At 39.5% G+C, this 27,314-nt stretch overlaps 1 protein-coding gene across 1 annotated transcript in view; it reads right to left on the reverse strand.

The window, feature by feature from the left end:
* LOC136771956 (ELKS/Rab6-interacting/CAST family member 1) overlaps positions 1 to 27,314 on the reverse strand; it is a 315,148-nt gene that overhangs the window by 162,383 nt on the left and 125,451 nt on the right. The window contains exons 11-12 of the mRNA XM_066724547.1: positions 24,124 to 24,317; positions 1,718 to 1,853 (exon numbers count right to left, since the gene is read on the reverse strand). Coding sequence (XP_066580644.1) covers positions 1,718 to 1,853; positions 24,124 to 24,317 — 330 coding nt within the window. The remainder of the gene's footprint in view (positions 1 to 1,717; positions 1,854 to 24,123; positions 24,318 to 27,314) is intronic.

Consider the following 27,314-nt stretch of genomic DNA (forward strand, 5'->3'; position numbering starts at 1 on the left):
GTGAGACAAGGTCACAGTGTTCATTGCATGAGAGTCACAGCTTTCCCCAGCTGTGGAAAAAAAAAAAAAAAAAACAAGGACAGTATACTATACATGAGAGACAATTATTTCCATTTCTTCCATCTGAAGTTTGGGTGCCTATTGTAGTAAATGCAGTGTTGAAGAAAGGGCTACACTTTCCTTCTGAAAATGATTTCCCTATTTGCACAGCAGCACTTTACTCCAGAACGCGCCATCTGGAATCTCAATGTAAGGTTAGCGCCTCAGTCAACACCGAAGTCAGACTGTGTGAATACGGCTCTGCCGAGTGGGAAACGAGTCGGTTCTGGGCTCCATCGCAACCTCCAAAGTCAACAGCAGCTGCAATGAAAACGATCACCCACTTATGAGGGCTTTTGTAATCTCTTTTGGAAACATACAAAATTTGCTGAAACGTGAGAAGGCATTTTCAGTGATTTACCAAAGTTCAGAGGAGGAATACGGAATATTATACCTATATTATTGCTGCTGAACTTGTCCTGAATTAACCTGCTTCTTTCCCAACTCCAAACCCGCAGGCCGCTTCATGCTTGTCTCCTGACAATGTTCTACTTTTCTGTACCAAAGGAGTCTATTAATTACTAGGCATTTAAGAGCCAAAACCCAGTTGTTACATGAGGTAGGACACAGATACACTTTATTCCAGCACGGGGGCTTGTTTGTCTCAGGAATGTCTCTGTTCCAATGCAGTTGCTGATTTTGGCGGAGGAGGACAGTGCTGGCTTCAGGGCTCCCTTGAGCTGGGGAGACGCAACTGGCGGAGGAGATAGGCCTTTCTCCTCCTAAAACAGAGCAGCTCCAAAACAACCAGATGTCCAGTTGAACTGAAACTTTTCCAACAGAGTTCATTACTCTGCAGCATGTGCATATTAGATCGGCAGCAGCTGGCTCACGATAAAAGAGCATAAACAGAACACAAATTATGGGAAAGTGCACAGAGAACAACAGCTACCGCAGTACATCAGGGACTAAGTAGCTTTGTCATGCTCTTGCGTGCGCACATACCTGCCCACAAATATAATTTCCTAACCTTCAGTACATTGAGCACAAGTGGGCATTACATTTCCAATGGAACTTCCTACATAGGCAGTGGTGTCAAACCTGGCATCAGGGTCAAATCCAGCACAGATTAGGAACATGAATTCCCTGTAACTTAATCTGGGTAACAGCCCATTTCCTCTCCCAAATCTTCCCTTTAATCTGTGCCTTTTGGTCCAGCTGCTGGTGCTAAAAGAGGCCGAGTCAAAGCCAAACTGTTTTGATCAGCTGGGGCGTCCCTGTAAAGTGCTTGATTTGTGAATAGCAAGTGAACACAAGTTATTGTTTGGGCTTCCTTTCCCTACGGAGCTTCATCATGATTAATGTATCCTGGTTACATTACTACTTTTTCCCCTTCCAAAAAATAGAAAATAAAAACAATGATCCTGCACAAATGACCAAGCACCTACCTAGAAAGTAAAGAAAAACATGAGTAATCAGCACGATGCATCTGGGCCAGCCCAATGAAGAACAACATCCCACCTATGCCTAACACAGGAGAGGTCTGTGAGCTGGAGTGAGAGCCGTTGACTCAAACGTTGTAGTAAATTGCGTTCTACCCCTATTTGATACAATTTCAGGAGTGATCTTTCCATCTTTTTCTTTTGAAATTCAGAGGCCCTGATGGCCAGTTCCTTACCTGGAGCTGCTGGGAATTCTCACTTATGTTGTCCTCTCTTTTGCGAGCCTCTTCCATCAGCTGAGCATTCTTCTTCTTCTCCACCTGCTCCTTGTGCTTCAGGTTGGCCACCTTCTTGGTCTGGTCCTTCATTTGTCTAAAATGCGGGAAGAGGGTCAAGTTACTGGAGGAACTGTTCAAGCTGTGTTGGAAACTGTTTAGTGTATCATCATTTCATTGTATCATTTGTATATTCATGTTCACTGTCACTGCAAACTCATGTCAATACAATTCAATAAACATTCAACAGCAATGTGAATATATTCAGGTATTAAAAAAAGTGTTGATTTATAGGCTTAAGAATTGTGTCACTGATAATAAATTAAATGCCATTCAATGGCATAGTACAGTCTCTCAATCATTAATGTGTTCCCTTCGCCATGATGTGCACTGCCGTGTTTGAATTCAGTTTGGGCAGTATTGCGCATATCAATGGTAATTTTATCACTGCGCTTGATCAACCCACCGACGGTTCAATAGAGCACCTGCAAAAATACTTTGAGATTTCCATTTGATTTATGTCATGGCACCACAGAACGATTTTTCCAGAATTGTCCTCGTAAAAATAGATACTACACCAAGCCATGCCTTTATATGGGCTGAGAAGCTTCTTTCCATTTACAGAAAACTGAATGCTTCTCTCCTGGTTTCTACAGCACCAAAGAGACAAAAGGGTAAAGGTCACTGAAGAGTTTCCAAGGGTGATTGTTCCTACAAAAACTTCCAAATGCGCTGATTTCACATTCGCTGCAAGCATGTTGCATTTTTACACCTTATCAGTCACAGCACAGTTTACCCCGCGGAAGAGGACTTCCGCTGAGCTCAAAGTGTCAGGAAACTAGATATCTTCCTTTTTCCAATAATGAGCATTTAAGGTTTTCCATATTTCGATCTGATATATTTCTCGTAATCAAATGATGGCCAAAGCAGGCACACAAACAGGGCCGGTTCAGCATGTCTCGCTGGTAACCGGAGTGCGGAGCTAATTCAATTGGCAACAGGGCTAGCCAAGTGGTTATCTCGAAGGGCTTGTGGTAGTACTGCGGGACACTTTTGAGGACAAAGCAATTTAACCACAGTTCCCCCTCACCCTCCTTTCAAATGAGGCTGACAAAGAGTATCTAAGCCACAATGCTGAAGAGCGTGAGGGAGAAACAGGGGAACAGAGACCACACTGCCAAAAGACAGGCCAACAGTGAGAATGGATCCTGAAGTTCAAATGCTCAGTGTTTGGTAAAGTACACATATATAATGACTTAATACTACAGCTAGATCAAATCCGTTATTTAATCATTCTGTATTGAAAGGGAAAACCACATATGTAGCCATTGTATGTCAAAATGTTTCTTAACCAGGCAGTCAACTGAGACCTTTATATAAGAGTATGACTTAAGCTTGTAGCTTAAATACCCATTTAGTTGCCAATACTACTAAGGGATATATACCATCAAAACTGCATCAAAACCACTTTCCCATAAAGAAAAAGAACATGTGTATTACATATTTTTAGCTTATTTTGAGCAACACGGAACAGTGTCTGAAAAATGGTATGGGTGCAATGCAATTTTAATTTAATGTAAGCTTGGTGCACTACAGTCTTTAAAATATTTCATGCTCATCTTGTCTTGTTATTCTTTCTCCAAGTTTTTCTTAAGATTTAACTTAAATGGATGTTTTTTTTATTTTTAAGACTAACAATGGCAAGGTGTCATCAGCTGTATTTTGTTTTGGTCAATGTACTTTGTGCCAACGACAAGGATGTGTTGTAGAACTGTACAACATGAAAAAAAAGAGATAAGCAAAGATCTTAAATTTAGTTTCTTTTAAAGCTACACCAATATACAGCCAAGCAAAAGTTTTAACCCACATGCAGATATACACGTAATATATTTGATACACCTACAACTTGTGGTAAAAATAAATATTGGCCCACTTTCCTTAATGAACTCCACAACATTGCCGCAGATGGGGACCAGCTGCAGTGACATTCCTGCAACATTCACGGAGCGTAAAACTGCTACTGTGACCGCATAAAAATCTTTGTTTCTGAAAAAAGTAATGACACTATCTAGGTTGCAAATCATGGTGCAACTTGTTTACTCGCCACACTTTGGGTTTTGGGGTTTATGTGGGGGCGTCTTTGTGACAGCAAAAAAAAAAAAAAAAAGAAAAGGAAAAGTAGGCTATTTCAGATGACAGCCCAGAGAGACCAAACCACTGCTGGGGTGTGTGAATCACTGTGAGGAGCAGAAGGGGGAATAGGGTGGCCGTGTGGGCAAAGGCTGCAAGGACTGTGGGCAGGTCAATTACGGATGAGGGGAGTGTTTTGTGGCCAGGAAACTGAAATTAAAGGCTTCAGGCCAGATCTAAATGAATGTGAAAGGCCTTTACACAGAATCCTTTAAGCCTCTGCAGAGTACTAGCACACTAAACTGGAGTGACAAGCATAGAGGGGTGGCTGAATGTGCTGAAACACCAGCCCTCCCACTCCTACAGTGCCTGATAACACCCCCTTTTCTCAACTATAAAAATGTAGAAATGTTTAAATTTTCCTCAACTGTGTAACTCAGCTATGGCACATGTATCTGCAAAATCAAGATCTGAATTACTTAACTCTGATTTGAATGTAAAACCATCTGAAGAGAGACCAATTTTTATGACTAATTCCTCTACACAAGCCCAAGATGTCAGAAGAATTATGGTAAACACTGGAATGTATTACAGAGCAATCACACAAACATTTTGCTGAAACACCAACTAGAATAGTAATTAGACGAGCACGTTATCCGAGAGATGCATTGGTTCACAGCAATTTAAAAACTATACAAAAAAGAACATGGCTAGGTGTGCAGTCTAATGGCAAACACATATTTCGGTTTGTAGTAATACCTTTAACTTGGATTCTTTTTTGTCTTCCTCACAGTGGGAAATGATATCAAATAAAACCATTTATTAATTGTAACACCATGTTTGTTGTATATTTGTTAGTTTGCCCTCGTGGAAAATATTATGTGGGGAGGACAAAAATAACATTAAATCAGAGGATAAAAGAAAACAATTGTTACTCTGCTTGAGACCTTTTTAGATAACCAGATTTTACAGGAGAATACCTGCACAGTAGTGTGTGTGTATATAAAGATCCAAAGATCAGCTGCCACAGTATGTTCACAATAAGTTGCTGATTTGGTTTTCTAGAACTCTTAGAGGGGGAAAAAAAAAAAAAAAAAAAAAAAAAAAAAAAGACCTTGTTTGCCCTTTAACATGAGAATTACAGGTTCAGACCCACCATTATGGAGTGCAGTGACTTTAGGATAAATACTCTTGCATCTAATTTTAACCAAACCTAGCCTTTTTTATGTGTGTACAGCCAGATTGCTTTTATATGCAGTCATGTACCACGTTAGAACATAATGTTTGAGCATCGTATATAACAGTGTTTGGATTTTTTCTGCTCCAGTCTTAAACCGCTGCCCGGAATCCTGCAGCGATCAGAGTTGTTTCTGACACAGTGTTGAACAAGCATTTACGAGGGGGACCCGAGTCATGTATAAAAGGAACAGGGGAAAGTGCGATTACAGCTTCCTGACGTCTGTCATCTGTTAGAATATTCACAATTGTGGTGTTCCATGCTTTATGTTTTGCAGGTAGACCATAATGGATGGCTTCCTAAAATAATAATAATGTGTGGCAGTATGCCACGAATTTATGTTTAATGCAAGAAAACTTCTTACAAATCACACAGTTCACTTTATATTAATATTCCTAAGGGGAATAATATATAGGTTTGTCCAGTAAGGAGAAGATGTAGTTTAGAAGAGACCATAACAGTACAGAGACCATACCTTTTGTGAAAAGCAGACAAGTCACTTTTGTTACACTACCGGTAATCTCATAAGTAATTGTATCCTTGGCAGTCAATATTATAAGAGAGGGATGATTGAACTAGAGATTGGACTGATTATAACAATGCCCTTCTGTTAAATAATTGATGTTTATATGCCTTATTTAGGAAGATTTTCACTGCAAGTTGGACATGGGGGATATATTCTGAAGTTGATTGCTGTGCGAGGCGGCTCAGGGTCATTTAATTTTCCAATCTTTCATTCCGGCTGACATTTGTTATGACTGTGGACACAATGTGACAACAGTATCTTACAGTGTACGATTTCAATTACTGATATGAGGAGGGGGGGAGAAAAGAAAAAGAGTAAAGCAGATAAGTTTTTGTGGAAAAGATTTGTGAGAATAGTATCACATGCTTTGAGCTTATCAAGGCAGCTTTCAACAGGATCACTTTAACACCAGATATGTGGCCTTCAGCACATTACCCACCTCTCCAAAACAAACAGAACCAAACAGATACATTAGCTTTATTGGATTGTGGGGGGAAATTAAGGAAAATGTTTCAATTAACACAAACAACAAACACAAACTATACATTTAAAAAGATTAAATCTGTCTCTCAAACAGTCTGCATAATAAGTTATAAATGGACTGTGTGTCATGAGAACCCAATTGCTGTGAAATTCTATAAAGATGAAAGTGAAGAAGTGTTGGTTTGTGGTTTTTGTAATTCTTATTCTTCTCCACTAACTGTGATCAAATACAAAACTAACTGCTGATTGGGCTTTGATTAGACTTTGTCATCTACAAATCAGCTACAGTCCACTGAAAGCATAACACACTAAAGATATTAAAGTTCTTGACTGTTTGTGGCAAACTTACTTCTGTGTGAGCCAGAGCTTCAATATTGATTATATTTGCTGTAGATGAAGATACTCTGGTATTAGGGAGTCATTCCATGTGCAATCATCAAAATGAAGGTCTCTCTCCACCTCAATATGAAGATCAGATACGATAATAAAGTTCATACCTGAAATGAAATCTAAAATGGAACTACACAAAAAAAGGTCAACCAAAAGCCACATTTTTGCTCTTAGCCATACTTATGAAGACTTGAATTTTGCACATACAAATATCTATATGAATATGTAGATGTGCACATTCTGTAAAGTAGACCCAAAAAACACACTGGAAAACTATTCCAAAGAAAAAAAAATGTTTTTTGAAAGTTTAAATCATTTATATCACCTGTAAAAAGAACATAAATAATACATAGGCAGCTGCACAAAAAATATTTATACACCTGCTCTACAAATATGTTAGCAGCCACTTATAGGGTTGGACCGAGAAAAAAATAAATAGAAAAATAAGGCTCTAAGGCTTACGGTTTCATTTCATTGACAGTCAATTTCAACTGTACATCCATCAGTTATCCATAATTCAATTGTTCAATAAACATATGATCACCCCCTCCAAAAAAAGGAACATGTCATTTTTAGAGCTGCCGTTTAAATCAAGGTGCCCAGTGAGCCAGTGATCTGCTGGGCACATCCTCTCCTATCAGACTCCAAGCATCAACCCACATAAATACAATTCTTTGCCTTTATTTTCCCTTTGCATTTAAATCAGATCTGTGCTTGCTCTACTTCTCAGCCTTCGGTACAACAGTGCTTATGAAATCAATATCCGTACACTGGGATCTATGTTTAACAATCTCAGCCGCATGTAAATACAGCAACAACTGTCATGTAAGTAGAGTGATGGGGAACAGGCTTGCACACCTTTTTTCAAAATAAGAGAACTGCACAACTGGGGAAAGCTTTTTGCTAGTAAGGAAACATGCGGATCATTCAGAGTTTTGTTTGATTGTTCATTCTTATGCATGTTTGCTATTAATTCGGAATGTAATATGTTAACCTCATGTGCTCTATTTGGTGTATATTGCAACGTATTTGCTTTAGTGTACCATATTGCATCATGCTGCAAGTGCAAGATATTTTATTCATCATTAAATCACTGAACACTAATTATAAGCTTTTTAAACAGGTTGTGGTATAATCTATACTACTTAAAGCTCTAAGAAGAAGGATTACATTTAAGATATAGCATCTGAAGTTTGGCAATATTTTGTGATTTCCAGTGCAATGGGATCAGCCTGGGATCAAACCACAATGGTGTTATTTTCCATGTATAATGTAAATCAATTATTTAATAGTATGAATGGGTGAAATATCAAACTTTTCTCTGGAGCTTCTTCAAACTGGGCAACATTGTCAGTAACTGACTAACACAATTACATTGATTAAATGCATTCATCAACTCAAAACCAGACATAGATCTGTGTTATTGTATCGGTGCTGATTTGTGCCAGTGTGGTAAAAAAATAATGGGGGAAAAAACATCCAGTGCTCCAAACTAGCTAGATACAAGTTTGTGCAGATTAGTATTAAAATGCATAAATACAGTATTAATATCCAATAGGGGAAAGGTTAGTTTACATTTTATTCTCTGGTTAATACAATTTGAGGTTGCAAGGACTGAACTAAATCAAAAGCTTTAAGATGCGGTGGATTTTGATAAAGAAATTAGTTGAATTTCCTACAACATTCCAAGTATGCAGACACAGCTAATTTTATATGTTTTCCTTCTCAGCAATGTAAGTGAGTGCTTCTGTAGTAACAGACTGGATTCACCATCAACATTAACATTTGTCTTTCCTTTGAAGAAAAAAAAAACACCCCACTGATGCTTGTATTGGAGTGTACGCTTATTGAAGCTACCTCAACACACTCAGTAGAGTCTGTGGCTGGGAGTTTACCATAGTTCTTTGGCACACCTCTTTGCACATTTAACTGTTTGTATAATGTCTTTGGAAGCCAAGAAACCCATACAAAAATGTTGGTAGATAGAGAAGAAAAAGGCATTTGTTAACGCTGGAGGCTGGATGACCTTTCTACCAAAAAAACTAAAACTTGCGGCCTAATTTTCCTGTCCGCTGGTCTCTCTTCCCGGGGAGAATGACACACTGGGGAGTTGTTTCAGCACCTCAGCCGCCAAACACAACTAGCCCACTGTGGAGCCAGTTCACAGATCCACACACAGGCCCAGCCCTGTACTTCCACAAATACAGCTCTTGGCCATGGCTCTTTTAGGCTGCTCAGCTCCCCAAGAATGTATCGCTTGCCTTCCTCGATGCGGCGTATTATTGTAGTCGTCGTCTCATTTAAGTTCTTACAATTTGGGGGGGTGGCAGCCCTATTTTTCTTGTACCAAATTCAGCAAACTCAAACTCTTCAAAGCCAAGTCATTATCCTGCTTGGTTTAACCGCAAAGGGGGAAAGCAGAACTAGACGCTTTTCGAATGACCCCACGGCAATGTTTGCTTCCTTCTCTTGCTATTTTAGTACCTTGCCGTGGCCCAGAGAAAGGGCATACTTCTCTTTGTTCTGAAATGTTAAATGTATTGAGAGGCATGAGTTGAGGTCTGCCTTTTCTGACAAGATGAAGGAGAGTGCTGTCAGAAGCCTTTATCGAGGACTGCGAGGACAGCAGAAACATGGGAGACTTGACGTGAGAAGAGCCACGTCAGCGGATGGCTTTTTCTTGCGCTTTTTTTTTTTTTCAAGCATCCGTCAGTCAGAAGCGAAGGACAGCAACACCAGCTGCTCCCCAAGAGTGTTAATGGAGTAGAACCAGTAAATGTCTGTTTTTCAGTTTTGCTGCTGAGTAGGATATGCTAGCAGAGTCCTACATCACAGTTCTGCACTTACTGTGCAGCTCATCCAGAACTCTGCGGCTCGTCTGGTATTCTCTCTGCCCGGATTCGCACACACTACTCCACTGCTCCGCTCCCTCCACTGGCTCCCGATACCGGCATGAATTCAGTTCAAGACATTGACCCTCACCTACCGCTGTCTCAACCACACTGCACCAAGCTACCTTCAGACCCTCATCTCTTCATACATCTTCTCCAGACCACTGCGCTCTTCTGGTTCCAGACAACTAACTCTGCCTCCTCTCCACTCCCCTTCCTCCAGAGCTGCTCCTTCTCATCCCTGGCCCCTAAATGGTGGAACGACCTGCCCACCGAAGTCAAAACAGCAGAGTCCTTGACCTCCTTCCGGCGGTTACTCAAGACACATCTTTTCAGAAAGTATTTGTAATATCAGTCCTTATACTATCCTGTATGATAGCACTTCACAACATTTTATCATGCTTCTTGCGTTACTAATACTTGTATTATTGATTTCCTCCTTGCTCCCTTTCCCGTAGCCCTTGACTGTGACCTAACATCTTGACAGCACTTAGCTTTTACTTTCCAGCATGTATGACATCACTTATTGGATTTACTTATGTAAATTGTAATTTGTAAAATGTATTATGCTTTGAATTGCTTTGTATGATGTAAACTTGAATTTGTAATGTTGCATGCCTTGTACTGAACTGTATTCTTGCACTTTGTATTGCACTTATTTTATAAATCGCCCTTGAAAAGGGCGTCTGCCAAGAAATAAAAATAATAATAATACTGTGAGCTTGGGTCTGAATTTTCTGGTTGTCTCTGTGCTCGGAATAGGAGAAAACAACAGTAACTCCTCTCAGTCACTGCTGCTAGAAAAGGTTACATTTATCAGAAAAAATATTTAAAACAAACTTTTTTGTTTTTTGGTAAAAAGATCCAATATAATGTGATTTCAAGATCTAAACATCACAGATAACACACGTTCTATGATGACTCCTAATTGGACTCAAAATGAGTATGCATTAGCACCGTCCAAAGCTACAGTAGCTTATTCGAATTAACCTCTCCGGTGAGGGGGCCGATCCCTCTTCAGGAGTGTGTGGCCTTGGCCAGTCTCCATTATTCCCCACCGAGCAAAAGAGATGGAGCACAGGCAGCCGAGTCACAAGCCACACGACAAGGAGGATCACTTCCTGCTGGCGACAGCTGTGGCACCAGACCGACAGGCCGGCTTTCTTCAAGAGAGCTTTCCATTTACAGGTCTACTTCTTCAAAATAAAACCTTTAAAAAAAAATCAGTAGATGAAGAGAAGCAAGGCCGGTTTTGTCTGTCGCAGCCTTCTCCTTTTGTGAAGTTCAGAATGGGAATATTCTGCAACTGACACAGGAAGTGTTTTTTTGGTTGTTATTTCTACCAAATAATCTTACACCAACAGAGGACAGCAGCAACACTGAATTTCCTTTTTTAAAGTAATCCTCTTTATGTGAGAAAATCCAAATGCCACCAAATGTTGTGAAGTAAGTGCTGGCAATATAATGCAGATGATATTTAGACTTTTTTTTTTTATTTTATTTTTTTTAAGTTTTTTTAAGTTTTGTCCTGCAGGAATCATTTTTATTCACGAGATGAGAGCAGAGACAGTGAAACGTTTGCTCTGTCCTCGGAGGCTTTTCAGCTGCTGCTGCTGCTACAAAATATAGCTCTTTGAGAAGAGCTGAATTCAATATAACAATTGAGGAACACCAGGCAGGAGCAGAGACTAGCTCCGCTGGCAGATGGGGGGAGCACCGCGCTGAGCCAGCTGATACGCTCGGGTGCAGCTGATTCAGGGGTGGTGGAGGGAGGCCATTCATCACGGCAGACACGGAGTGACACAGACCTCCAGGACACCTCGCTGACAGGAAGGAACAAGCAGGAGGGAGGCACACCGGAATGCTAATAATGCATTGTTTCCAGGAAAGTGAAGACATCTGCTTCTGCGCGTGAAGACTTGGAAATTAATAATATCTCCGTTAACCCATATCAAACCCCAAAAATGCAATCATCCATGCGCTTCCGTATCTTTTCAACCGCCACGATTTCCCCACTCCAGCTGCGGACCTATTATAGCGACATATTTCATCTCATTCCTGGTGTGATCTCTTCATCGCTCACATCCATCACTGAAACTTGTGTATTTCATCCACGTATCTATGTGCAAGGTACAGTTTGTATTCTTTTGTTACAGAATATACAGAAAATAATTTGCCACGATGCATTTTTGTTTACAGAAAGACAACGGGCCCAGATTAAGGTGCCTTTGTTCTTAAGGTGTACTGGCCTTACACATAAGAACAGACTGCATTATTTAGCGCTGATATATGGGCTTTAGATCAATTAGATTGACCCCAAAAAGCCAGAATTAATTCTCAGGAAAAGTGTGCCAAAACAAACAGCTCCTTGTTGCGATCAACACAGTTTGAAATCAGACCTCTTGCAGAATGTGCGGGCATGGCGCCAAAACATTGCTACCACCCAGCACTTCCACACATTGAGCGGGCAAGACTACACAGGCCGCTGCCATCTAAACTTTCCACTAAATGAGATGCCAGCAGTCGCACACTTAAACCATACCTACCTGGTGTTAATAATCTTTATTTACTTATTAAACATCATGCTATCAAAGGATCCATTGTCAAAGCTGGTACTGCTACAGCCTGAGAATAATTACAGGTTTATATTTCACAAATAAAGCTCTCTTCTGTGTTGAAGCAGTTTGAAAGAAAAAAATAATAATTACTTCAAATTATGCATAAAAAAACAAAAAAGTTAGTTAACAGTATCTGGCCTGGCTTGTGTTTAATTGCACTTAGTTCACGTCAATATAAACTGAGGTAATAACATTTTTTTAACTTTTATTTCATCCCCCCATTTTTCATTCCAATGTTGCAGTTGGATGAGCCTGCCCAACAGTCTCAATTCATCCACTGATACATAGTCCTTATATCATTATGATCATAACATTTAGAGTACACCACCAAGCAACCCAACATAAACAGAAAATAATAATTAAGTAAGGTTCGTTTTTTTTTTTTTTTTTTTATCAGTTTTTACATCTATGTACTGGCAAATATGCTGCTGAGGTCTGCTTTTTAGAATTGGCATACAAGTGACTTCCATCATAAAATATGATCCAGACTTTCCTTCTCAATGTAATATTCTCACAAAACCATTTTACAACAGAAATGGTCTATTGTGTTGTGGTGAAGCAGGGAACTGGCCTCCACAAAACAAACTCCTAACCTGCGATTACCAATGATTTCTGCCAGCTCCAAGATGCAGAAGCCAGAGTGGATTAACAACCTTTCTGCTGTCAGTCAGCTCCTATCTGTGCACAAGATGAGTCTTAGATGAACCAAGAGAGATGCACCAAGACTGATCTTGTTTGGTTTCAGACTACTTTACTTAGCCATGTGGTCAAGATGGGAGTAGTCTGAACCCACAGACCCCCAAACCCATGACAATGCTGGGAACTGGATTATTCTGTGGCAACAGTCCCATCGCATTCGATATCAGTTCCAAAGGATAGTGAAGAACACAGCTACTTAGCAGCTGGACCCATGGCAGAAGCATTATAGACAATTATTCCATTATAGATAATTAATCAAATAAAAAAAGGTCATACAGAAGCAGCCTGACATTCAATGGATTCAATCACAGGATATACAGAGTGAGGTGCTGTCAGGCGTCGATCGATTCGAACACAGGTGATGGTGTATATAAATAACTGCCTATCTACATTAACTTTTGACTTGGATGCCCCTTCAGGTCACAACTATTGTTCTGTAAAGTGCAATGGATCACTTCTAAACCAGACTTATTAACGCTTCTTATACACTTCAGCAGAAACCATGTGTTATTTTTTTTCTTCCACTTCATCTACAAAACCTTCTGGTAGGATGAGTTTTCATATTTTATCAAATTCATTCAGGAATGGGGAGTGGATAATCTGTGATGGTTTGCAGAGGGCAGGGGCTTCTTTGTGTTTTGTTAGTAAACCCAAGCTAGTAATTTCTGCTGTAGTAAAGAACAAATTAGACCAAATATCATACCATACTGAGGTGATGAAAAAGGTTTCCAAACCACTCAAATTAATACACTAGTATTAAGGTTTCTTGTGTGTGTATATGGATTACTTAGGAATCTCCTTTCAAATTCAAAAAACTCAAACTACACAGGAATGGAAAGTGTTAGTGGAAACCCCTCTACTGACCTTGAAGCCAAGCTGGAGAGAAGACCGCAATCCAGTGAAAGATAGGGGGGAAAAAACAGAATTAGAGAAGGTTAGTAAGCAGGTTGAGAAAGAGGGATTTCCATTGAGACATAGTATGGAGCAAAGCACAGTCAGCAAGACTCACAGACAGGAAAGAGACAGACAGGCAGTGAAGAGTTTTGAACGGCCCTCCCATTAGAAAGACTCTCGTCAACAGAGGGCAGACCTACGCATGCAAGGTTCTGTTGTATGCCTGGGAGCATGTGTCTTCTGCTGGAAAGAAGTGTGAGTAAAGAGTGGTGTTATAAAGCCTACTGGCCTGTATAAGATTAAGTTTTTTTATGTTTGTTTTTTTAATTGTTTTAACATTTGTTCACAAGTTACAAGGCCACAAGCCACCCCTGAAAGAAAACATTTCATTCTTCTACTTTTTTTTTTTTTTACAAACATCTCACATCCACCCCCTGCTCCTTTTTATTTCAATGGGGAGAAGTGACAGTTTTAGAGGCCACCATTATGAAAACAAAACCAGACAGCAAGAACTGCAGAGTAAAGGACAGAAAGCGAAAGCAATCATGATACTGATCTGTCCAGTTAGGAACTCTTTAGTGGTTTATGGATTGCTACATTTACCCATTTGACCCTTATCCCTAACCTAAAATACAGCTGGTGGGTGCAGACTGCAGGAGCCACACTTATCTGAAGCCTTAATTAAAAAAAAAAAAAACGAATTGTTTAGCAAGCTGCAAAACAGTGATCAATGACAGTCTGTAATTTATCTAGGCCACTGCTCAAAGATTTGAATGGAGAGTCAAATACAGATGTGGGTAGTCTATTTGATGTAAGAATTAAAATGAAAGATCTGATTGATTACACTCATTGACTTTTTTTCTTCACTAGTAATAAGCAGGGATTGAAGATCACTCCACCATTGTAGGAAAGGTGCAAAAGAATTTGGGTGTTGATTAATATCAAAGTCTTGCAACGTTGTATGCAGAGATCAAACAAGACTGATTGAGGTTCAAATGGACTGCTAATCAAGGAAACGCTTATGTTGCTGCTACAGTTGAGAGAAAAAAGAAGCCTTGATGAAGAGGGGAAAAAGTTGTCTGATGCAGCGGTCTGTTCTGTATCTGGTGGAGTGTGCAGTGAAAGGTTAGGGATCTTCAGGAAGCCTCTTTGTAGCGCGTCTGACAGAGACTAAAACACAATCAGCAATCAGGTTTCTGTGGGGGCACCGGCTGACATTCAGCTCCCGGCACCGATGTTGGCACAGAACGCAATCAAAACAATTTGGCTTCCGCAACAACAAAGTAAAGGATAATGAAGGTGCCGGTGAAATAATGTCTCTCCCCCACTTCACTAGTTCAGCAGTACCAATCGAACAAGACAAGAAATGAACAGTCGGGCAGCTTCCTGCGACACTAATATTTCAGTAAGAGGCACAATGTTTTGCAAAGTGGGGATGCATGGGTGGGGGGGGGGGGCGGGAGAGCAGCCACCAGCAATAATTTAGTGTGCAGTAAAGACTGATAGCCAAATTAAATCATCAGTGCAGTGTAACGATGCATCTCTGTGCTTCGGATAGAGCTCCGTTACATTTTTAGACCCCTGCCCCCCAAACCAACAAACATTTCTAGGACACCATGAATTTTCAGCTATAAAAATGTATACCTTGTTCCATGCAACGTGACCATTTTTGATACATTCACAACCAGCCTTAAGTCAGTGAGATGTCATAAAATCAGAAGCAGGGAGAGATTATAACCCAAGAACACAGACATTGCATCTGCCCATTTTCTGCCCTTGGCTGAGCATGTATAAGAAACATAAGAACAAAGTGTACAAATGAGAGGAGGCCATTCGACCCATCGTGATCGTTTGGTGTCCATTAATAACTAAGTGATCGAAGGATCTTATCAAGTCTACTTTTGAATGTTTCCAGATTTGATTTATAAGATACCATGTGGTATCTTAGGTTTACTGAAACAGACTACTCTGATGATATATAACATGAAAAACCTGAATCAACCCTTTATCATTGCAATCTTCCTGAGATTAGATTTGAGGAATAGTTTGGGGGCATCTATCCAAATTGGAAATACACAGCACACACAGAAACACAATATATTTATTTATTTTGTGCATATGATTAATTAAATGGTGTGCCTTATAGTTAAACTCTTAGAAACATGATCAAAAAAGCATAATCATCATTTGTGAGACTTTACAAAATAGCAATTTCCTAAAGCTACCTTTGGCACAAGAAGCAAAATTGAATAATTGGCTCCAAATATGTCAGTTCTTGAACAAGATTTGAGCAGGGACATCATACTTGTAAAATTAGCCTCAATAAATATCACAATGTGTTTTTGCTATAGATGGTACAGACCATCTATAAATATGACAAGATATATTACTTTACGTAGTCATTTTTTCCATGAAGATATCAAACCCTTAGTCTCTAATCTTTTATGTAATGAGGTGAGCAATTCTATGATACATTTAAATAAAATCACAGCAGACTCTTATTTCAAGCCCATAACTGTTTTCTATTGAACTTACAATTGCTCAATAATTGGAGCACTTTACTCTAGAAAGGAGGCAGGGGTCCTAAGTAAATATTGACAGAAATCTTCACAGTGATTGCCTGTCAATTGTATCACTAGAGAGTAATTATATTCATTTATATAGTTATATTTCAGGAAGCATGGAAATCCAAAGTTTTTTTTTTTTTTTTTAGTATTTGTCTATAATTCATCATTACAGATTAAACTCGGTATCATTCATTATAGCAACAAACAAGTCCCTCCCTGCAATTCCCTAACACTTCAGCACATTTGTGCCTGTGAGGATGTGTCTGACAGCAACCTCCCTCCCACTTGCTCACAATGACTGATGCCACCAGGCAGGATTGCGAACAAAGCCCAAAAACACAACATGACAGAGACACTGGAAAAAGCAGTATGGAAGAATTTATCTCCAATAATAATAATATTTTCTTTACTGTTCTTTTCTTATCATTCTCAAAGGAATCCCTGTCTCTAAAATCCTGAGATACTTTTAAAGGCATTTAATGCATACTTTGCCAGACTTTTCTTCCACCATTTCTCCTAAAACCCAGTGTTACAATGGCATGTTGCTAAAAGCTGTGGTTATTATTGTATTTTGGCGTTACATTCCTATATTGTCATACATTTCTCTTGTGAAATAACAGAAATTAAATTCTGGAATGGATTTGAAGCCAAATTCCACTCTTTGTCTCTGTGTTTCTTCCCTGAATGGAGTCACTCTGTCTGCCAGGCTAGGTGATAAAACCCCCAAGCTAAGCCTTTGTTATCATTAAGTACCAGCTAATGTAAACAAGGTGAGAGGCTGTCCCAAACACAGAGCAGACCAGGACACCTCATCTTAGCAGGGGTGAGTCCAGAACGCTCTCATAAAGTCAACACAGAAAGTCATAAATCTGTTGACACATGCGGATCAGCCACCACCCATTGGCTAGACACCCGACCAATCTACAATGGTGGGGTGCCCCCAGAGTAGAAATCCCAATGAGGAACCATCACAATACCTCAGATCACAGCCGATGAATTTGAACTGTCCAATCATGACAACAAGGAAAGTGTAAAAAGAGCTGATTTAACAAGGTTCACCAAGGGTCACACACACATGGATTTGAGAGCAGAAAGACCCATAAGGTTCTGGACAGTATCGGAAGAAAATAATTTTGCAAAAATAAAAATAAATACATAAGACTGGGTATGTGATGAGATTACCACAGAGTAAATATTTTACATTTTCAGATGTTAGAAATCATCAAGAGTGGGCACCATCCTAGAGTGATCATCACAGTGAGGAGTGTCTCATGTGCTTCATTAGCAGGATAGTGGTGGGAGTAGGACTGGGGTTATTTAGAAAAAGTATATAATCCTGAAAAGAACATTAGTTCTCTCCATAATATAAATATATTACACAGTACTGTGCAAAAGTTTTAGGCAGGTGTGAAAAAATGCTCTAAAGTAAGAATGCTTTCAAAAATAGACATGTTAATAGATTATATTTATCAATTAACTAAATGCAAAGTGAGTGAACAGAAGAAAAATCTAAATCAAATCCATATTTGGTGTGACCACCCTTTGCCTTCAAAAGAGCATCAATTCTTCTAGGTACACTTGCACAAAGTCAGGGATTTTGTAGGCATTTAGTCAGGTGTATTATTAAACAATTATACCAAACAGGTGCTAATGATCATCAATTCAATATGTAGGTTGAAACAATAATTAACTGAAACAGAAACAGCTGTGTAGGAGGAATAAAACTGGGTGAGGAACAGCCAAACTCAGCTAACAAGGTGAGGTTGCTGAAGACAGTTTACTGGCAAAAGTCATACACCATGGCAAGACTGAGCACAGCAACAAGACACAAGGTAGTTATACTGCATCAGCAAGGTCTCTCCCAAGCAGAGATTTCAAGGCAGACAGGGGTTTCGTTTGAAGAAGCACAAAGAAACAGGCAACGTTGTGGACCGTAGACACAGTGGTCGGCCAAGGAAACTTACTGCATCATGCTTAATTCCCTTTGCAATCAGAAGATGTCCAGCAGTGCCATCAGCTCAGAACTGGAAGAAAACTATGTGACCCTGGTACACCCATCTACTGTCCAGAGAAGTTTGGTCAGAAGACTTGGGGCCAAAAAGCCATACCTCTGACATGGAAACAAGGCCAAACGACTCAACTATGCATGAAAACACAGGAACTGGGGTACAAAAAATGTCAGCAGGTGCTCTGGACTGATGAGTCAAATTTGGAAATATTTGGCTGTAGTAGAAGGCAGTTAGTTTGCCAAAGGGCTGGAAAGCAGTACATGAATGAGTGTCTGCAGGCAACAGTGAAGCATGGTGGAGGTTCCTGGCAAGTTTGGGGCTGCAATCTGCAAATGGAGTTGGGGATTTGGTCAGAATGAATAGTCTCCTCAATGCTCAGAAGTACAGGCAGATACTTATCCATCATGCAATACCATCAGGGAGGCATCTGATTGGCCCTAAATTTATTCTGCAGCATGACAACGACCCCAAACATACAGTGAAAGTCATTAAGAACTATCTTCAGCGTAAAGAAGAACAAGGAGTCCTGGAAGTGAGGGTATGGCCCCCACAGAGAAGCAACTGAGGCTGCCTAAATCCACAGAAGAACTGTGGTTAGTTCTCCAAGGCCAACCTACCTGCCAAGTTCCTTCAAAACCTGTGTGCAAGTTTTGAAGGCAAAGGGTGGTCACACCAAATATGATGTATATTTGATGTAGATTTTTCTTCTGTTCACTCACTTTGCATTTAGTTAATTGATAAATATAATCTATTAACATGTCTATTTTTGAAAGCACTTATTTTACAGCATTTTTCCACACCAGCCTAAACGTTTGCACAGTACTGCATGTGTATCTGTGTAAAAAAAAAATATATATATATATATATATATATATATATACATACACACACTCACCTAAAGGATTATTAGGAACACCTGTTCAATTTCTCATTAATGCAATTATCTAAACAAACAAACACATGGCAGTTGCTTCAATGCATTTAGGGGTGTGGTCCTGGTCAAGACAATCTCCTGAATTCCAAACTGAATGTCTGAATGGGAAAGAAAGGTGATTTAAGCAATTTTGAGCGTGGCATGGTTGTTGGTGCCAGACGGGCCGGTCTGAGTATTTCACAATCTGCTCAGTTACTGGGATTTTCACGCACAACCATTTCTAGGGTTTACAAAGAATGGTGTAAAAAGGGAAAAACATCCAGTATGTGGCAGTCCTGTGGGCGAAAATGCCTTGTTGATGCTAGAGGTCAGAGGAGAATGGGCCGACTGATTCACGCTGATAGAAGAGCAACTTTGACTGAAATAACCACTCGTTACAACCGAGGTATGCAGCAAAGCATTTGTGAAGCCACAACACGTACAACCCTGAGGCGGATGGGCTACAACAGCAGAAGACCCCACCGGGTACCACTCATCTCCACTACAAATAGGAAAAAGAGGCTACAATTTTCACAAGCTCACCAAAATTGGACAGTTGAAGACTGGAAAAATGTTGCCTGGTCTGATGAGTCTCAATTTCTGTTGAGACATTCAGATGGTAGAGTCCGAATTTGGCGTAAACAGAATGAGAACATGGATCCATCATGCCTTGTTACCACTGTGCAGGCTGGTGGTGGTGGTGTAATGGTGTGGGGGATGTTTTCTTGGCACACTTTAGGCCCCTTAGTGCCAATTGGGCATCGTTTAAATGCCACGGCCTACCTGAGCATTGTTTCTGACCATGTCCATCCCTTTATGACCACCATGTACCCATCCTCTGATGGCTACTTCCAGCAGGATAATGCACCATGTCACAAAGGTCGAATCATTTCAAATTGGTTTCTTGAACATGACAATGAGTTCACTGTACTAAACTGGCCCCCACAGTCACCAGATCTCAACCCAATAGAGCATCTTTGGGATGTGGTGGAACGGGAGCTTCGTGCCCCGGATGTGCATCCCACAAATCTCCATCAACTACAAGATGCTATCCTATCAATATGGGCCAACATTTCTAAAGAATGCTTTCAGCACCTTGTTGAATCAATGCCACGTAGAATTAAGGCAGTTCTGAAGGCGAAAGGGGGTCAAACACAGTATTAGTGTGGTGTTCCTAATAATCCTTTAGGTGAGTGTATATATATATATATATATATATATATATATATATATATATATATATATATATTTATTTGTGTTTTGGCCAGCAGACTGATACATATTTTTTAAACGTAACGTTATATTTTTTGAGAGAATTATTGGTGCGTGTGGGACTGAATGGACCTTTAGTAAAAGTATTCTTTTGGAATTAGATTTTCCCAGCATGACTATGTAACTGGGAAATGAGTAGACAGATATTATATGTGTAGGACAGCTTTCTGGAACCTTTGTTTTGGAGATCTCCAGTCCAGCTCGTTTTACCTGATCCTCTTTAAACTTTTAAATTAATAAAGCATTGGACACATTTAATTGTGATGAATGAAGCAGGTCTTTTGATCAGTTCTGTAACTTAGATATCAGTTCTAACAAGCATCTGAAAACCCTTTAGCTCCAGTGTCAGTGTCTCTGAACAGCGCATTCTCATTACTAACAAACACCAGTGCTACCTGAGAGAGTGATCTCCTAAATATGATGTAACACCTGACTAAAAAACATACAGGGACTGTTGTGGAGTTGTTGTGACCATGGCACTTACCTCAAAAGAGGTTTTTACATTCCATAAAACAGGTGCGTACACATCACAAAAATGTAAGTAAGAAAATTGCAAATCCACACTGTAAAAGTCAAAGAGCAAATCAGAGTCTCCACATTCATTTTGTTTGGAGGAATGCTATTTGTGGTTTGATCATGCTATGTTTTAACCTGCATTATCAAAATTAAAGACATTTAAAGGATCTGAATCGGTCTTTGACTGTAATGGGGACATGGATTTCCATATATATTTCTAATATTAATAAATAGTTTATTTTGTTGATTTATTTTTCAAGAAAAATTCAAATAAACAAAAGAAGTGCAAGCAGTGCAACAGGGCAGCGTGCAGTCAGAAATTCTGGGAATCTCTCTCACTCACTTTCCCAAGAGGTCCCACACAAACCCCCCCATGTGCTGTGGCACAGGGACTGACACTTGCTGCTGCTCCTGCTGCCGAGCGGAGAGAGAGGCCGGCTTTCTGAAGACAAAGGCACGTCCAAGGGGAAGGAGAGAGACATGGATACAGACAAGAATCCAGAGAGGGACGGAGGGGAGGAAAAGGTGTCACAAGGAGGGGTGGCATGGCCAACAAAAACGGTTCAAATAACAAAAAACACACACAGAAAGAGCAACAGGATGGTAACAAACACACACAGGCACACACAAACACACAGAAAAAGCACAAGAGTTAGTAGACTAGAGACACAATCACAGACTTAATGCAACAGACAAAAACACAAAGACACTTACAATGTCACTGGCTGAAATATATTTTACTGGAGAGTGTCAAAAAAGTACAGTGTGGCAACAGGAAAAAGTCAACTAAGTTCTAAGGAAATGCAAATTATTTATTGAATGGCATACTGTGTGAGGTGCTTTTTGTGAACTTATCACATTGACAAATATCAGTCTTCAAATGCATATTCAACTACTGCTCTTTTTAAGTACAAGACTGAGTTGTCTGTCAAAATGCAAAAGAGTTACATACTAGACAAAGTAAACTGGAAAATGTGAGTGTTTTGTTGAAGCATGTTGTTGTGTGCAAAAGTAGCTCATCAAGACCAGAGAGATTGCAAGCTTAATGAAAACACACCTCTTGACGTGACAGTGCAACATGCGACACACTACACCTTTCACATGCTCCTGCATGCCACAGTGCTGCGTGCACGATCTACAGACAGTACAAGAATTCACAGTAAAAACTGGTAGAAAACATATAATCCTATCAGTCAGTTTGTCATGAAATTGGCATTGACCAAAACTGACACCTAGAAAGCTTTGCTATCCCAGGGCTTACTGTGAGCGAGAGACAAGGTCCAGTCTCATCTCATTGCACCATGCCTAATGGTCAAACTCTTAAACAAGAGTCGATCTCACAATATGGATTTTGGAGCTTTCAGTGGATATAAGAATGTTGTTATTGATGTAACCTTATCTTTGTAAAATAATAACGATTAAATAATAATTAAATCTTGTAAATGTATGTATTATCAGCATTATCATAATTAGTTGTAAATCAATATTAGATACTGCAATATTGTATGGCAGGCAGTCATTGCCAGTCTGCCTGTCCTTTAAAGCTAAAATGGAATTCAGTCATTTATGATTGTCTCTAACAATGTTTACTACATGAACAAAACATTATTTGTTACATTGTGAAAATTCTGTTGGATTAAAAAAAACATATATAAAATGTATAGTTCAGTATTGAAGAACCTCAGGTGATCAATATAAGAATAAAAACAATAGAAATAGCTTGGTAGATCTAAGGCAACTGTGCTACTAGCTTACTCTAAAACAGGCACAATTACCTAATTAACACCCAAACTGGATGGCTATTTCATGGACGTCATCATCTCTCACACACAAAAAACACTATTGTCATTAGGGTTGAGTTATCAAACTGAATTCAGAAAACATAGTTCAATAATAATAATAATAATAATAATAATAATAATAATAATAATAATAATAAAAACCTTGGCAATGGTTTTACCTGGCGCTCAGAAAACAACAATGCATACAAGGCCCCGGCTTCCAAAACATCTGGCTACTTTAAAAGTTAAACCCATTTTATTTTTTTACAGTCATCATTACCATTACCAAAAATATCTAAGTGCCTTGTGTTGCTTCAGAACGTGTTGACTGGTTGTTACGCTGTGTTGACAGGTTAAGCCAAACACACAGTTTTAAATACACAAACTGGATTGCCAAGTCATTTAAGTGAAACCAACTTCAACAGGTTGTGTCTAAGAACTATATGCAAGGAACAAAAAAAATCTCAGTGACAGAAAACACAGGTTCTACATCAGGACAACAGGTTTAGGTTCTGCACTGATGCAAAGGAGAAGAGGAGAGGAACCCAAGATGGTTAAGTGATATTTAATGTATATATCCTCTTGTAAAGATTAATTATGTCTTCAAGAAGTAAAACTGTCTATTTTTACTCAGGCATAGAATCCAACTGGACACCACAGATTATTATCATAAAAAGACCAGGGAAAGCCTGCCTCAATCTAGAAATACACCATTTGTAACCCTAACTATATTTCAATATGCAAAAAAACAAATGGTCTTTGCTTTTTGGTTCTTCCTCGTTTTAATTTCTAAAAATATAGTTTTTATTTTGTTTTACAGTAACGGCCTAGCAAATTCAGTTCAGCTGCACAGACAAATTAGGCAGCAGCAGTTTTAGTAGCTTAAGGCCCAATGTCATCAGATCTCAGATGCTAAGCAAAGTTGGGCCTGTAAGTCCTTTTGAAAAAAATCTAGATTCTACTGAAAGCTAATCATACTCTTCTGGTGATGTTGTTTGTCTAAATCAGTTATAGAGAGAGCCACAGTACTGCAAGGTGTATAGGTCTCTTAAAATCCACCAACAAACTTAAACTTGGGAAAGGGAAAAAAAATAGTTGAATAAAGCAAACAAGCATTTAAATTATGTTCTTTAGAGCTCAGAGGTAATGAATATGAGTAAGCACTGTGTCATCCCTGGGCACCTCTGATATAAACCACAATTTGTAAGTGTTAACTCTATTGTGACTGTCAAATCCCAGAAGTTTACAAATCTGGCCTCCCTACAATGCCCTCACTCTAAACATGCTCAAAGTTGTATTGCCTTGCCCTTATCCCTGTCGCCCTTCGCTCCCTTACTCTGAGCAAATCTTCCCAATTAAATAAGGGCTGAATGTGACATTCCATTAAGCATTCAACTGAAATCACCAGACCAAGTGGTTTCCAGGGGCCAGACACTCCTACCTCTCCAGCTCCGCGATTTTCTTGTCCTTGTCATTCTTCTCATTCTCCATCTCACGCAGGATCTCCAGCAGGCGGTCCACCTCGGCCTGGGCCTTGGTGGCGTCCTCACGGTGCCGCCCCACTTCCTTCTCTAGAGTCTGGATGCGCTCCGTCAGTTCTGTGCTTGCCCTCGCCTCCATGGCCGCATCCTGGGCCTGTGGAGAGGGGTCAGAGGGTACACTGAGACATTGATCCCCTACAACTCAGACAGACGGGCCGCACTCGGAGATTCCACTGTCAGCACCATAGCAGGTCCATCATTCAGCCATTGTGCGAGTTTGGTTCACTTCCAACCCTGGTTCTAGTTGAGTCCTAATCCAGTTTAGCTATATGGGTCACCCGAAACCACCAATTTCGAATTTTGGGAGCATATGTTATAAATCCGTGCCTTGAGAGCTGAAGGGATTTCAGGAGTAGGTTCCAAATTATTTCTAGAAGACAGACGTTACTAAACAGCTGCTAAAAGGATCAGAATTAAGTGTTTTTTGATAATAGAAAAATGGATGATTTAACAGGTGACCAATAAAATCTGATGGATTGAGGCTCACAAGGAGCAGGGTTGGACGTCATGCACTGAATTATTCTGTAGCAGCTAAAACTAAAACATACGAAGTTCAGAAATAATTACATCACTACTGTCGTTGAGCACAAGATATTGATACTGCACTTAGGTTCTTTCACATTTTCTATTATACAGACACAACAAAAAAGGCAGGGAGAATTAGCATTAAGCAGGCTTTGAGAGAATTCTGTAAACCAAGTTAACTTTAAGAAAAGCAACATTTGCTTTCTACATAATGAGGTAGCAGTTTCCTTACTTAAACTGCCCTGACTATATATTCAGATATGCTTGCCCTGTAGCTTTTTTGTAGCATGTTTTGGTTTGATTATTATACAGGTTTATTGTGCAGGAATGACTTTGACTTAGCACAGCCACAGAGTTTTATACTGTGCTGTGCCCTCGGGATCCAGGTACAAATGTCCGTGCCAAGTGCCATTAACAGTGCCAGAGACTACCATTACTCCATGGCTTACACACTGCTCTCTGGATAGCAGGACGTCTTTTCATATTAGTACTATTAATAAAGGCGATGTGTAAGGACTTTAATTTGCATTTTAAAGTCTGGGAAGAGCTGCTAAGGTTTCCAGAAGAGGTGCCAACTAATGCTGTCTGAGAAGCCGGCCCTAAGGTTATGACTGCAGTCACTATTTTATAGCCTGATGTGCTGCATCTTCAAAGCAAACCTCTGTCTTCAGGTGTTTTTTTGTGGCTTGCCTGTTAGAGATGTTGGGAACGTGACATTTATTGGCAATTTAATCCCAATTGAATGCAATATTTTAATCAAATTGAGAAGGGAACCAAATTCTAAATTATGTAAATATTTTACAGAACAATTGAATCCCAGCATAAACACCATATTGCTGTTTATACAGTCATACTCTGACATGCAAAATCGAACACTGCAACATTTTCTAATCTTTATTTTATGTGCATCAGTGTACACTCTGCATTAACTCTGTATGTGTTACTCAAATATATATCCATTGGATTTATCAGCCCTCTTATGGAAAGTTAAATCTATCCAGGAAACAAATCCATACATTTACATCCCAAGCATTACATATAACACACCAGTTTTATAATTGGCTTATAAACCTGCATTTTGCATGTCTGCCTGTACTGTAAGCTAATTTTAATTTAGTTCTGATACAACATAAACCAGCTCCTGTATATCTTATATACTTTATTGGAATTTGAATAACGTTGGGTTTTATACATTGTAGTTGACTTCACAGCTACACCTATTGTTATTATTGTGGGAGAGATGAAGACATCAAACATCCATCCTCAGAGAAAAGCATTATCCCACTCTCTTCACATTGCAAACCAACAGAGCAAAGAGCACTAAAGCAGTAGATGGATGGCTGATGCAGCTCACAGTACAAACACTACACTGCTGGGGAAACCTTTAAATGCATTCAACCCCAGCAAAGTGTGCATCAACCCTGGGGAAATCAAGGTCAGAGTCCGCTAATGGCATATTCAAGATTCAAACCCATGATATCAGTAACAACAAACCCAATCAGTGGGGGTCTATATTGATTGAGCATTTAGGATTCCAAATGTCTATTAGTCTGTGACTAAAAATGCCACATTGCAATGCAAATATTGCCATAACTTCAGTGGCTAGATATTAGCTTTTGGATGAAAGTCTCATTTGCTGTTTTGGGTCTCATGTATTTTCTTGGGCGTGGAACATTTCAGAGTTTTGTGTGGTAATAAAAGACATACACTAAGTAAACATCACATCACAGAAAAGTCATTTGGAAGAGTACTCTCTGTTCACAGCTCTTATGCTGCCAGTGTGGAACAAACTAGATTTGTGTGGCTTAGTTGAGCTGTCTGTCCTGGCTGAGAAATATACTGTACAGGGCCTGGAAAGCTATATATATTTCTGTAGACAGAAAATTAGCTCATGCACTTAAAATCAGATTACACTAAATTGCAAAGAGTACATTTCTGTTTAATAAACAATCGCTGGTGCATTTAAGTCAGTTGGACTGTCGCCTTGCAAGAAGTGCCACTTATATTTTAACGATCAGAAAAAAGGACACTAAATTATAAAGAAACAACTGCAATAGAAAACAATCTCAATCTCTGCACATTTCATATAGAAATGGAAACTAAAAGCAAAGAGGTACCCATATATATACAAATGCTCTGGTCCATGCAAAGATGTGCAGCAGTGGCAATGAACTTTATCTGCTTTGTATTCTACTCCTGTGCATCGTCGGCTTCTCCTGCACACAAGAGCTGACAAGGCTTTGGTCTCCTCTGTGATATAAACACTTCTACAGCCAAGCTCTAGTGCACTGCCTGAGCCAGACTATCTTCATATGCAGCAGACTGCAAAGGGAGTTTACAGAATTTCTCCTGTAAATTATATAATCCACAGTACAGCAATAAGGATCAAAAGCAAGAAGGACTGCAATGCTGTAAGGCTGAGATAGAGACCAACATCGAGAAATGCTCATAGCAGTTTTTATCATGACTAAACATGGTACGGTATTTTTAATAAACAAACAATAAATCATAATTCTTCAATGTCATTACAAATAAGGACATGACATGAAAATGTGCTTTTGCTCAG

This window comes from Amia ocellicauda, chromosome 15 (assembly GCF_036373705.1).
Source record: "Amia ocellicauda isolate fAmiCal2 chromosome 15, fAmiCal2.hap1, whole genome shotgun sequence".
Taxonomy (NCBI): domain Eukaryota; kingdom Metazoa; phylum Chordata; class Actinopteri; order Amiiformes; family Amiidae; genus Amia; species Amia ocellicauda.